Below are 14,619 nucleotides of genomic sequence, written 5' to 3'. Positions count from 1 at the left end.
CTGCATTACACAATACAAAAACAACACCAACATGCAAACATGGTGGTGGTGGTAGTATGATGGCGAGCGGATATCGTGCTGCCTCAGGCCCTGAAGAACTTGCTCATACTTGAGGAGATATGAGTTCTGCTCTGGATTAGACAAATCATGAGTAAACTGTCTGCATATCTGTCCATTACCTGAAGCTGTTCTGAATTTTGCAGCAATGACTCAATGATTTAAAACAGAAAAGCAAATCCACACCTGAATGACTAAGAAAGAAACACAACGGATGTTTTACAGTGACCAATAGTCAAAGTCCTGAGTTATAGAGAGGAGCTAAAGGGCTCAGAAAAGTAGTTCATGCATACCTCTGAATAAAAGCAGTTGTGTAAAAGAAAGTAGGCTCAAATTCCTCCACAACGTTGTGAAAGGCTAAAGTATAGAAAATGCTGATTGCCTCTTCTATTATGTTTTTTTCACATTGGTTTTCTTCACAAAATAGTGTTAAATGTGTGATTTGTATGCTAAAGTACATGTTTTTAGATGCAAAGCACCTCATGGATCTGGCTTGTAACTCACTCACCCACTATAGGCCAAATATTCTCACAAGGGGGTGCTGTTCAGTGCTTCGCATCAATGACACTGTGTGCCTATGTTATAATACTTAACATGATGGCGTTTAGGGCTCATATTCACCAGCTCAGTTTGTTTTACGGAGATTTTTATTATTATTTTTTATTTTTCCTTTATTTAACCAGGGTAATCACATTGAGATTAAGATCTCTTATACAAGTGAGCCCGGGACAAAACATCACAACATAAACACAGAAACTACATCTTAAATAACAACATGTAGAGAATAAATACACACACACATACATACAAATACACTTTAACAAAAGCAAATATATGCATAAAAATGAGTGACTGAATATCACTGAATATGATTCTATGTGAGAGGTGCATTGTAACTTTCCAAATTTAGACCAAACTTTAGGAATATCCAATTTCATACAGTTATTTGAAGGTAATATATAGAAAGACTTATTTGTTGATATGAATTCAGACAAATATAAAGAAAGCTGACCACAGATTTTTCAGTGGCACAACTGTCCAGGGTTACGTCCTACCTTCAGGAGAGCATGAGTTCAAATCCCGGCAGTGTCGCCACAGAAACGTCAGTAATTATCAAGTGCTTTATCAGTGACATTTTTCATACCTGTAAAACCTGCAGGTCACCAATATCGGCTGAGAGTATTACCATATCCCAATATACATAACAATTAGTAACTTAAAAAATAACCAAACAACAACAACAACATTTGTGTTTATTCCTGGCATTGTATTGTTCTGTTCACACAACTCTGCTATAAATATATAATTCCTCGTTTGGTAATATCACAGGAATTGTCTCGGGCAGGTAGATTTCTGCACCAGTCTCACCAGGACTTTAATCATTGTTAAATTCCTGTATAAAAATGCACAGGTGAAAAGGGGCTCACCGCTATTCACAGTACAATCCCATAAATACACAACGTCATGTCTGAATGAGTGACTTACCTATTTGCCAGTCCCACTGCACCTTCAGCAGCTCCTTGTGTTCCATGATAGCTCTGAAATAGAAAAACACATCAATTCACGTCAGCCACAGGTGAACCCAGCAGAGTGGAGAGGAAAACCTGAGCGGCTGTGAAAGAAAAACGCCGTGGTCTCTGAAGCCCTGGCTGCATGCTTCACTCTGACAGGCGGCCGATCACTGCTACGGCGTGCAGGTTGACGAATCCCCGGTGTCAGAGCACAGAGCGGTCAATCCCTCCGACCACCCGGAACATTCCGAGGGATTTCTATTGACACGATTCGTCCCGCTGCAGAGCGTCTCCATGGCCCGCTAGCAATCAGCCACAGCCCCCCACACCCACCCCCACCCCCCACACACCCATACACATACACAATTACAGCACAAGAAACAATCCACACAGGCATTGCAGAGGCATCACAGGGTTTCAGAGCCGTTACCAAGGTTACGGAATGATCGGCCAGCGGTGCTGGAAGGAGAAACGGAGAGGGAGACAGTTTTAACTGCCTTCAGCCATCATAGCTTACAGTGTTAAGTGCCACAAATCTGTGTTGGATCTTTTTGATGTTGGGTGTTGAAGGACGGGTGAACTCAAAAAATCAGATCTTGCTAAATTAGACCACGTTTACACCTGCTATTAACGTGTGTCTTGGGTGGTCCAATCACAAGTGTCCAAAGCATCTTGGGTACATGGGGCACTATGACCACATAACAGTTGTAGTATGAGGGCTGCACGCAGCATCCCGACAACGTAGGATTGCCTAATCAATTGTGTTATCACAGCAGATACAACAGCAGCTGCTGTGCGTATTTCTTTGTCTCCTCTCTCATTTGTTTATAAGCTGCGTTAACATGTACATGTGTGTAACAGCTTCAGCACTGACATGAACAAGGACTTGTGGGACATTTCTGTCTGCAGGAAAAATGCAGGAAGAGCCTCTTTGTCCACAGTGCTCTCCCGCTGGTCACAAAATGGTCACTGGATATGCATTCAACACACAGAAATGGCAGGTGTAAATGGCTATACGTCTCACTCTCCACTTAGAATCAGACCACATGAGATGGATGTGAATATTTGAGCCACTTTCATATCTACTGTTACATCAGGCACAGTAATATTCTCATGAAATAGCTTGACAGTTGGGTTTGCTTTTCTAGAAATTCATGTGGTTGGATACATCTTAAAAGAAAAAAGCACTTTGTCTAGGTGAGCATCACTCAGAATAATAGATTTTATGGGGTACCGCAGGGTTCTGTATTAAACCCACTTTCATTTCCCTCGTACATTCTGCCATTAATCCAGTATTCAGAGCAATATCTTGGTGTAATTTCTGTCTCCACCGTAACATGTAAATCTCATATTGGCATTGTCACTAAAACAGCTTCTTTTCATGATGAAATGCAGCAGTAGTTAGATCCTTTACTCACACTTCAAGATGCAGAGAAGCAAATCCCTGCTTTTGTATTTTCATGACTAGACTCCAGTAATACATTATTCACAGGATTACCTAAAACCACTATTGACTGACTGCAGCTCTCTCAGAACGCTACAGCCAAAGTACTAACACAAACAAAACATAGGGAACATATTAGCTTCATTACATCAGCTGCCTCTTTCACTTAGGATTGATTTTTAAGAGTTTTTTATTAAATTAGTACCTGCTTGCATCTCAGAAGAACTGAGGGACTGACAGACTGTGACCCAAATAAGACTGTAAGATCATCAAGTGCTTGTATTATGAAGCACTTTCTGAAATCTATAGCTTATAACTAGCAGCAAAATATAACTATAGTTTCTGTTATTATGCATCAAATATGCGGAAGTTTATTTACTTAGTTTATTAGCCGATATTTATATTGTTCCTTTTTATTATGCTTTTTTATTTTTCCTTTAAATGATGTAATATACAATTTAATGATTATATATATATATATATATATATATATATATATATATATATATATATATATATATATATACTTGTTTTAGGATTCATTTTTTAGGATTTTTATTATATTTTCTTTCTATAGTAATGCTTTATTTAATTTTGAAAAGTTTTCTGTTTTTTTTATCAATGTAGTTTTTTATTTGAAAGATTTTTGGTTTATTTCTTTATTTAACTTTAATGCTGCATGTATAAAAAGGGCTATATAAATAAATATATTACTATTCACATTTACATTTAAGTCTTTTAGCAGATGCTCTCATCCAGACCAACTTACAAAAGTGCTTCACTTAGAAAGTAACCTTAGCTAGTTTGTAAAGACTAGGATCCAAAAGATTTACATTTACATTTTACATTTAAGGCATTCAGCAGATGTTCTTATCCAGAGCGACTTACAAAAGCGCTTTGCTATTTACACAAGGATAACCTCAGCAGTTTGAAAAGACTAAACATTCAAAGATACCTCTAAGCTTAGACACTACTTAACACAAGTCAATATGGAGACCATAGTACTCTTCTCTTCGCCCAAGTATTCTTGATTGGATTCTTGATTCTTGAAAAGATACCTCAAGCTTGACGCTGCCAAATACAAAAGTCAATATGGAAACCTTGACACACAATACTTCACATACACTACACTTGAATACGCCTGAATAGCAAACCAATCAAGTAACACATGGGCACAATCGTGAGCCTTAATTGCAAGAAATCTGCCATTGGATTCGAACCCAGGTTGCACCACCCATTGCACATTATTATTATTATTACAATTATTAAACCAACTTTATAAACTGTCCACTTATCCTAACTGCAATTGATCAGTTAGAAGATATTTGGTGCCCAATGTTTGCTTCTTAGGTTCTGCGGCTCCAAGACGTGTAATGTAATGTAATACAATTCTTTGTTGCACAAAAGGATTTTCAGTGACATAGACTTCAACTACTTGTTAGCTACACTAGCTGCCTTAAAGCTCCATTGCAAAACTAAAGAATCAATCAGACACCAAATATCTTCTAACTAATTAACTGCATTTGGGTAAGGGGACAGTTTATACAGTTGCATCTAGTCACTGACATTATCTGCAGGTTCAAAGTCTTAAGCCAAAATCATGGTATTTTGACCAAATATCTGTCACCACTACTCTCAACACTGACATTTAGAACAAAACGTGTATTTTTTCACAGAACAGGTGTAATTTCTGAAAATATGTGCATGATTTACATCTGAATTGCCCTATTAAATTAAACACGCAGTTCTCCCCAGAGAGAGGCTTGCTTTTACCTTTGAAATAATCAAGAACTGAATTAAACTGAACAGATTCTGTGCTCTGTTATGATTTCTATGTCGATAGTACAGCATTAGCCATGGCCAGCCTTTCTCGGCTAAGTGCATCTCAGTATAATTACGCCAGAGATGTAAGCGGCTGGCATGAGTAAACAGCTCGCCTGGGGTTTGTGTAAATACAGCAGGATATAGATGTTGGTGTGTCTGTGTGTGCTTCAGTGAGCTGGCATGGTAAAGACAGCGGCTGGTGGTCTCAGCTCCAGCTGGAGGCTACCCGGAGCTTGTTGGGGGAGGTGAGGGATCCAAGTGGCCCATGCTGGCGTATGGATAGAACGACTGGGGAAGAACACATTTCCAGTTGGCTCGAGGTCTGCAAGATATTTCCAGCTAGTTCCAGCAAAGGCCAGCTGGCTGATGCAGAACGCGTACTGTGGTGCAGACACAGCTGAGGAGGAAATCGTTAGGTGGAGAACTCAGGAACTCCAGCTGACAAGGGCCTGCGGCTTGTTTGGAGTATGAATGGTAGTGTGAACCTGACTGAGGAACCTACTGGACATTAAATGTCAATTACTTTTCTGGTGAAACAAAGCACACAGCTGTTTAGAAATCCAGAATCTTCAAAAATATTAAGACGTTTTGTGAATTTATATATAATAATAATGTCATTTCTAGTGAATAGGCTAAAAATCTAAAGGTATTTTCAGGTAAAGAACATTTAATGTCATTACACTAAAACACCAGGGTCTTCAATGCCCCTGGAGCAAAAAGAGCCAAAAGGGTGTAAACAGTGTCCAAATATCTGAAACGGGTATCAAAACCACAACCTCATAATCAATAACCCAAAGCTCTAACCACTCAGCTACCACTAAAAACAGGGTCAGTGTGTGGGGTCAGCCATGCTACTCAAGTGTCCAACAGTGGTAGCTTAGTGGACATGGGTTTTGAAACCACAACCTTGTGATCAATAATCTAGTGCTCTAACCACCAAGCCATCATTTGATCAATGTTTTATGCTACATGCTGTTATTCCTAAGGATGTAATTTTAGAAATGTGCTAATAAACAGTTTTGTAAAAAAAAAAAAAACATTTGTTTTTAGCTTTTAGCTTTTAAATGGCAAGAGTCTCTAGCCTCTGCAATGGAAATTTACGCATGCACTTCATCGTAATGCTTAATGCAGTCTTCTCCACGCATGGGCTACACCCAGGTACCTATGTACCTAGGTACAAAATATGGCTAGAAGCATGTGGACACCTGACCATCACCCTAGTTGGTATAACAGCCTCCACTTTTTTGTGAAGGTCCAAAGCTTTTGGTGGGAATCTGGTGAGGCCAGGCGCTAATGTTGGACCAGAAGGCCTTGCTCACAATCAATGCAATTCTACAATCCAATTCATCCCAAACATCTGAAAAGCTTTTGACCAGGTTGGTACTGTATTATCAGCAGTATTCTGCAGTACTGAGGATGGAGTGAATATTGCAGAGTGACACTCACAGCTGGATGCCGCTGAAGAAGGAGCCGAAGAGGCCCATCATGCCCAGAAATTCGACACGGCTCAGGTTCTTCACAATGAATTCCTCACACACGTTAGAGATGCCATACAGTGTAGCGCCGGCCAAAACCAGCAGGTCCCCCAGCAGCTTATGGTCTCCTGTTGGGAGAGGAACAAAATCTTAGAAATAACAATTGTTCATGGATACTTATGACATATACTCATTTGACATATAGGGTTATACTGTAGTCTGATCAATGATCTCATTTTAAACAGCTTATGGCCCACCGGCAGGGCCGTAAGTGTTATTACAAAATATCTATTTCCAAAGAATAACCAGAAGTCCCTGTAATTACTGAGTAATTTACAGCCTTGAAGTGTTAAGGGGTTAATCTAGAAAATATAAAAGCAACTTTAATAGAATTTCAAGGAGAAATCAGTAATATCCAAGTAAGTTTTGATGCTGTTTTTTCCCAAGGAACAGCACAGGGGTTTTACTAGTTATGCAAACAGAATATTTAGCTTTTCATTTGCTTTAAAGTATTTATAGACCAAAAACTTATTTTGTCTTGAAGAATTTCGTATTACAGCATACAGGTTCCGAATAAAGGCACTCATTACAGTACTGGTTAGTTAGAGAGCACTCTCCATTGCACTCTCCACTTTTTTTCTTGTCAAAGTTACTAATGTGGTAGTCGGATTTGCTTCTCCGTGCTTAAAGAGTCAACTCAATCAGTCAGCTTTAAGAACGTAGAAAAACAATCTTTAATCCTGCAGTAAACGTAATGCTGGCTGAAGGTTTCAAAACTGCACCTGACAGAAGCCTTGCCGTATGATGTCAGGGTTACATTGTTATACATCACAAATACGTGGTCTTTGATGTCCATTTGCTGATAACGTTGGTTTTCTGAGCCCCCCGTGGTGATGATACACCCCATTGTTTCAAGGTAAAACTCAAACCATATGTCTGTTTCTATTCCCCAGACAGCTCCATATGTAATAACGTGTTAAAACTAAAAAGATTAAATGAAAATAATCTATAACCCCCCCACACACACACACAAATTTTTCAGCATCAGGAAAAAAATACAAAAAACATTTTATTTAAAATAAAACTAGTCTGCCATCAATAGTGTGGGATGTTTCAGTATTTAGTGTGTCCACTGTTATTACTGCTTCTATTCTTTTTAGGATACTCACTTTCAGTCTTTCTGCAGAAATCTACCCTTTCCACCCTTCAAAAGTTCAATCTTAAATCATTTTAGCATCATTAAAGCATTTTCTGCTTCATCATCCCAAACACATTTAAGGATGTTGAGGTCTGGTGGTCAGTCAGTCTGGTGGACAGCAGCAGCTTCTGGCCTTTTTGTGTTTGCTCTCTTCTTTTTAGTTTCCTAGTTTCCTTTTAAGTAAAAGTTTCTTGGTCAGCTTCAGGTCAGAAATGGACACAAACACCTGTAGATGTTTTCAGATCAGAAGAGAGAGTGGAGCTTCTCTCACAAAAATGAAAGCTTATGCTGCAGTTTTAGTGGTCTATCAGTTCTAGCTCAGTTGTTGGGGATCCTATGTTCACTGTATTTCTTTTTTTCATTTATTGTCATTTGACTTTCATATTACTTACACAATTGGATTATCGTATATCTTATATCTCCTCTGAAATATCCTGAAAAATAGAACTTATGGTTTATGGCTGCTTTGACTGCAACTGACATCAATGAGTTATGCACAGAACTGTATGCGTAAGTACAATTTGTATAAGATGTTCATAACTCTCGGGGGTGTTTAATAATGTTGCAAAGCACTGAATTTGTACACAAATGCATTTCACAGAAACAATGTACTGCTGAACACTTTCTCCATGGTGGTCTCAAAGGTATCTCTAATTTGAAAAAGTAGTTTACGTTATCAGAGCTGAGCTTCGCAGAACAAATATTTCTTTCACTGAGGTAAATAAGCTTGTTTCTGCTGGGATGATCTAGGATGAATCAACTTCTCGCCACAATAAATCACCTTCCTTTCCTGCTCCGCGTCTCTTTCTAAGTCTGCTGTGCACAATTTGAGCACAGTGAAATATCCATAACTGATGAGCATTATATCGTTAAAGAACAAGACCCTTGTGGGTAAATTACAGTATTCCACAAATCCAAACTCAGCAGAGTCCAGACAACGCTTTGGTATGCTTTTCATGAGACCTGTGCCTCAGGGAGGCTGAGTGAGATATAGACGAGCCCTATTTCTCTTTCATTTTTAATAACAAAGATTCAAGCTTTCCGTAAGAAACCTCAGTCTGTGCTGAACACAGCCCTAACGGTCGTGGAGGACGGCTGAATATGAAATGCCACACCACACAAGAGAGTCGGGTGTGTGAGACGTACAGCATGTGTGGTGTATATGGTGTCAGATTCCCTTACCCAGCCCCTGCTGTCGTCCTACCAGCACATCAGCTCCCACCATGCAGCCCATGCCCAGCAGGCACACGCCCACGCCTACAAAGTGCACCACCTTATACCTCACTAGCAGGAAGAACCAAGACAGCAGCAGAACGACGGGGATGACGAAGCAGTCCAGCAGCTGAGGAGACACAAACAGAGCACATTAGCCACGCGACACTGGCTTCAATATACAAGCAAAAACACCAACACTAAAACCAGTCTAGTAGAGGTGGTTGACACTGAGCTCCTGCCAATTCATAGGCTAGCTAATGCATCAGTTATCCTCTCAATCATTTATTTAGGATGTGGACAATATGGCAGTAACAACACTGCCACATTCAAAAACTGCACATCAATTTGATGGAACACTTTACTAAAATTATTATTATTATATTATTTTTGTTCGTCACTAATTCCTCTATTTCCAGTGCTATCCTCGGGGAAGGCCAGTATTTCCAGTTCCCATCCAATGCCTAGTTTACCTAATCAAATCTTTATTACAGTAAATCAGGTGAGCAGCCAGTGGAACTGAACACATCCATACAGAGTCTGGAGTTCACATAGAAGAACCAAATGTGTGTTCTTCAAATTGCTTTACTCTATATTACATACACTGATCAGCCATAACATTAGTACCTTAGCTTACTACTAATTAGTTCCCCTTGTGCTGCCACAACAGATCTGACTATTCGAGGCATGGACTCCACAAGACGCCTGAAGGCATCCTGTGGTATCTGGCATCAAGATGTTAATAGCACACCCTTTAAGTCCTGTAAATGAGACTTATGTCCCTGTGTCCTGTCGCCAGTTCGCCGATTGTCCTTTCTTGGAGCACATTTAGTAGGTACTGACCACTGCAGAGCACAAAAACCCAACAAGACCTGCCTGATGTTTTTCGTATGCTCTGACCAAGTCATCACTACTTGGCTGTTGTCACAGTGGCTCAGATTCTCACACTTGCCCATTTGTCTTGCTTTTAATACAACACCTTCCAGGACTGACTGTCCACTCGCTGCCTAATATATCCACCCCATGGGTGTAAACCCACTGAAACTCATATTAGGGGTCCGGACATGCATGCCAGAAAACTCATGCATTCAGGGGCTGATATTACTTGGCAATTACAAAACAAACACACAACCCCACTGCAGTATTTAAATCTGATTTATAGAGATTGTTTGCATGCTACAGCACAACACTGTCCGTTATTGACCATCTGTCTCTGACACAAATATAATACCATGCTGGGTTATGAAATCAACTCAGCAACATCAATATATACAAGTGTTTAAAACGCAAACTTGCTTGCTTTCATAAGCTTGGGACAAAGCGTCTCTAAATATCAATGCAGAGGGTTTATTGCAATGGGTGTAACAGGGAGGAGGACAGAGGCGTGTAAGGGAGGTTTATGTGCGGAGAGGAGTCATCAGCTCTCCATTCCGGGAAGAGCCAGCAGCACTCAGTGACGGCTGCACAGAAGCACCTCAAGGGACGAGTTCCGAATGGCTATGAGCAAATAAATTAACCTTCAAGACAGCTAAATGGCCTGTCGTGCGTTCGAGACTGAGAGCACTCTGAGAGGCCTCTGCTGCTGTCCTCTGCTGAATGTCCAAGCAGTAAAAGTGTGCAGTGCAGAAAAGCCTCCAAAATAATGATGTGGACCTCTGTGTGAACGGCTCTAAAAATGTGATCAGAAGTTCACAAAATGATTCAATCTAAAACAAAATTAATGAATAATTAAAACATCTTATCTAACAAACACCACACACATTTTACAATGCTAAATGTATGCCCTTTTATTTAGTTCCTTTAGTTTTTTTGGTCATTTTACACTTTTTTATATGAATGTTGTTGTTCTTTACAATGTTTCAGAATTTCATGATAAAATAATCAATAAAACATTTTTTTTGTTCTTACTCCTGTATAGTTGCAGTTTTGTAGAAACATTTTTGTGTGATTATGATTATCACTCTAATGTTTTTTACGGCACAATAATAATATAATATATATAATAATAATGTAATAATCTATAATAATAATAATAATTATAATAATAAAAATAATAATAATAATTATTATTAAAACCTTTCTCAGAATCACACTTAGCCAAACTCCTGGCATGTGACCCAGCCAAACTTCACTACCTCAGTGACTGGCAGCGAACTGGGATTGAATTGGGAGAACCGGCAGTGAATTGGCAGCGAACTGGGAATTTGGCTGAGGTGCAAGCCGGCCGTCTAACTCTGCTCCCTTCGCAAAATCTCTCAATCTGAGCCTCATTTAAACTCTGGGCTCACATCCCTTGACAGTATATACTCAGACGTCTCTAAGTCTTGGCCATCTGTCTTGACATATTTATTCTCTGATCTAAATCTAATTTATTTTTTATTTGCATTGTCTTTTTTTTTTAACCGTCACCAACGTACACTGATTCCTCAGGAAACTTAATATGAAATAGCTGCGTCTCTTGATGTCTGATTTGCCAACTGGATTAGACAGCAGAAGTAGATGGTGTGTGTAGAGTTGTTTCTATCATGTTTGTGTCAATCCATAATGCATAAGTGCAGACTCAAACCATTGCTCACAAAATGCACACTGATGGCACAACTATAATTAGAAGTATTTATAACTATGTAATTAGAAGTAAAACCACAAAAACAAGATATGATAAAAAAGGGACATAATGAAATGTCCATCATTAACAACAGATGGAATAACCTACTATTCAAAAGCCTCAGTGTGAAAAATTCATATCTGTGACAAATGAGACACGAAACATCTAAAATGCCTGAATTACAGAGGCAGGAACACTACTTCATTGCTGGTTGTTTTTTTAAATATTAAAAGGGCAGTTCAGCAGGGAAACAATACCTTTTGCAGTGGACAAGGAGAAAGTAATTATGGTGCTTCCAGTGACATTTCGGTTCTAGCTTCACAAATATCAGAAAATGAATGAAAATTGTATGATTACCACTGATTCATTGAGGTCAAATTGGCACAGGTGTGAGTATTTAGTGACTGGTCCAGGTCTCATTTGTTTTACATACTGAAAGCTACCTTTTCTGCATCCCCTGCCTCAAGCTGCTTTCATAATAGTTCCTATGTCACATCGAAATGCATGTAGCATAGAATAAAGACAGACAGAGAACCAGCCTGGGAGCTGAAGAGAGAGATGCAGTGCAACAATGGGCCATCACATCTGCATTCTGGACCCTAGCCAACCTCTACGATCACCCATAACAACTAATCATCTCTCCTTAATAGGCAAATTCTTTACGGTGCGGCTCCTCTGTGTGGCTGCTCATGCCTGGATATTAATATTAATGAGCCATTGTCTAACCTTGTTAGAATTTGTATGAAATCATTGCAATATGTTGCGCTCGTTCTCCTCCCAGACCTCCGGGGAATCAGCAAAGACAGTGGCAAGTTCGGCAAGGCTGCAAACTTTCCCCTTACGAGGAGAAAAAGGAACAAAACTGTAGGCTTTCTGGCGAGTGGGTGTGCACACTGATCTGCTTCCTCTGTCAGATAACTAGCAAACAGTCAGAACTCATCAAACAAGCTGTCTTGTTACTGTGGAAAGGCGGGAGCATTTCCCACTAATTGAGAGCTGAAAATGCACCAGCTCTTTCACATGTACACCTTCCTTTGCCACATGTGACGTGTTTTAGTGCACTCCTGTGGACAATTTTGAGATGCAACTTTATCCTAATCTCATTTCTTCAGTGCTACTGTTATATGATCAGGAGAATGGAGTGACTGGGAAATGGGACGTGTTATAGCATAGCACACAATACAAAACATGGGACTGTTGTAATGTATATGGCATGGAATGCGTGCAATAAGGCAATGCGGGCTTAAAAGGCTAGAGATGCTCTAAGGTTGTAATAGCTCTATATTTCCTGACAGTGTGAATACAATCACAAATTACAGTCCATGGAAACAGTATGCACTATTAAACATGTTTACATGCTAACATCAGATCATACAGTGTGAGCATATCATTTCAGGATAGATCTGTTGCAGCATAAGATCAGATTATTTTTTATGCCCTTTGATATTTAATGTAGTACTTTCTGCTGAAATCAGCACAATAACCATACCCATCAATACTAATATGCCATATATGATAGCTATCAACATTTGTAGTTCTCACTTGGAAAAGTAAAGAATTAGCTAAATTGTGTTTGGCAGTTTCTTAATAATACTGGTTTCCTTTCTTTTTAATATTGCAGGTAGATGCAGACCCTACTTCACATTCTTGGGTTTCTAGAAGTGGGCAGAGAAAACAGGCCCAGTAAATCTCACTGTCAGGCAGACTGACACCATGGAGCCAGCTTCAGCGTAGCGTCTTGGCTTGTCACAGAGCGCGAGTCCCCCCTTCGCCAGCACAACATGATGCTGTATTGCAAGGAGTATAAATTACATTGCTCATTATGGAAACAGATGCTTGGAGCCCCGAGTGGCTGTCAGCTCTCAGTTGCCGTTTCTGGGACTCTGTAGGGCATTACAGATGATGAGCATGCACCTCTGTTTTATGTGAGCTACCACACCATCACAATTAGGTTATACAGCTCCATACATACACAAACACACACAAACAGACACATACACATACACAACAGCAGCTATAGGCAACCAATAGCTCTGCGTCACATTTATGAGGCCCCATCGATTCCAGCTTCTGAGAGAAGGACGCTAAAATTGCCATGAAGAATAGAACTGACAACACAGTGAAACAGACTGCTGCAGCAGCCCCAAACATACCATGCTGGATGTAGCATCACATGCAGACACCGCAAACCTCCGAATTAGCAGATTAAGTTCAAAGGTTGCAGTAATTGAAATCAGAGAAGTGTGTTGCAAAACAAACAGCAAGTGACCAACAGAGCTGGACGATACAAGGTCTTTATGGACCTTGCTTTGTTCACTGGTGTGCAGTCATGTTGGAACAGGAGGGTCCGTCCCCAAACTGTTCCCGCAAAGCTGTGAGCATGAAATTGACCAAAACTTCTTGGTTTGCTGAAGCATTAAGAGTTTCTTTCATTGGAACTAAGGGGCCAAACCCAACTCCTGAAAAACAAACTCACATCATAATCCCCCCTCCACCAAACTTTACACTTGGCACAATGAAGTCAGACAAGTACGGTTCTCCTGGCATGTGAGTGTGTGAGTAAATGCTTGTTTGTGGTTCCCTGTGAAGGGCTAATGCCCTATTATTCCTGTCTGGAGTGTATTCCTGCCCAGACCCATCACAACCCTGACAAGAAGGACAGATGGATGAACGGATGGATGTTTGTATTTGTTCATGTTACAGTTACATTTACGGCATTTAGCAGAGATTACTAAACACAAGTCAATATGAAGACCATAATACTCTACACTACACTTTGCCCAAGTATTCTCGGAGGTGGGTCTTCAGTCTGGGTTTGAAGACAGTGAGCGACTCTGCTGTTCGGACACCCAGGGGAAGTTCATTCCACCACTTTTGTGCCAGGACAGAAAAAGTCTGGACGCTTGTGTTCCGTGGATTTTAAGGGATGGCGGGTCAAGCTGAGCCATATTTGAGGCCCAGAGGGTTCTTGGTGCAGATCGGCTTTTGACCATTGCCATCGAGTATGGAGGGACTGGTCCCTTCTTGGCTTTGTAGGCCAGCATCAGCGTTTTAAATCTGATGCAGGCAGCTACAGGATGCCAGTAAAGAGAACGCAGGGTTCTAAGCTATGCTAAGCTAGTCTAGGCTGTGCAATGCTATGTGGCTGTGGGACATCGAAGTGATGTTAACCAGCCAAATAAAAGCAGAACGTATCTTTTTATTCATATCCTACTATGAAATGTCTCAATTAACAGGCTTGGTAAACAACATCTGAGCATTTTCTCCTCCTAACCAAAGTCACACACTTACTA

At 40.1% G+C, this 14,619-nt stretch overlaps 1 protein-coding gene across 1 annotated transcript in view; it reads right to left on the bottom strand.

Annotated features, from left to right (window-relative positions):
• Positions 1-14,619, bottom strand: part of slc35f1 (solute carrier family 35 member F1) — a 106,536-nt gene that overhangs the window by 18,967 nt on the left and 72,950 nt on the right. The window contains exons 4-6 of the mRNA XM_072656580.1: positions 8,692-8,851; positions 6,283-6,439; positions 1,543-1,595 (exon numbers count right to left, since the gene is read on the bottom strand). Of these exons, the coding sequence (XP_072512681.1) occupies positions 1,543-1,595; positions 6,283-6,439; positions 8,692-8,851 (370 nt within the window). The remainder of the gene's footprint in view (positions 1-1,542; positions 1,596-6,282; positions 6,440-8,691; positions 8,852-14,619) is intronic.

Source organism: Salminus brasiliensis, chromosome 1 (genome assembly GCF_030463535.1).
Source record: "Salminus brasiliensis chromosome 1, fSalBra1.hap2, whole genome shotgun sequence".
NCBI lineage: Eukaryota > Metazoa > Chordata > Actinopteri > Characiformes > Bryconidae > Salminus > Salminus brasiliensis.
This window is presented reverse-complemented; position numbering and strand designations above follow the sequence as displayed.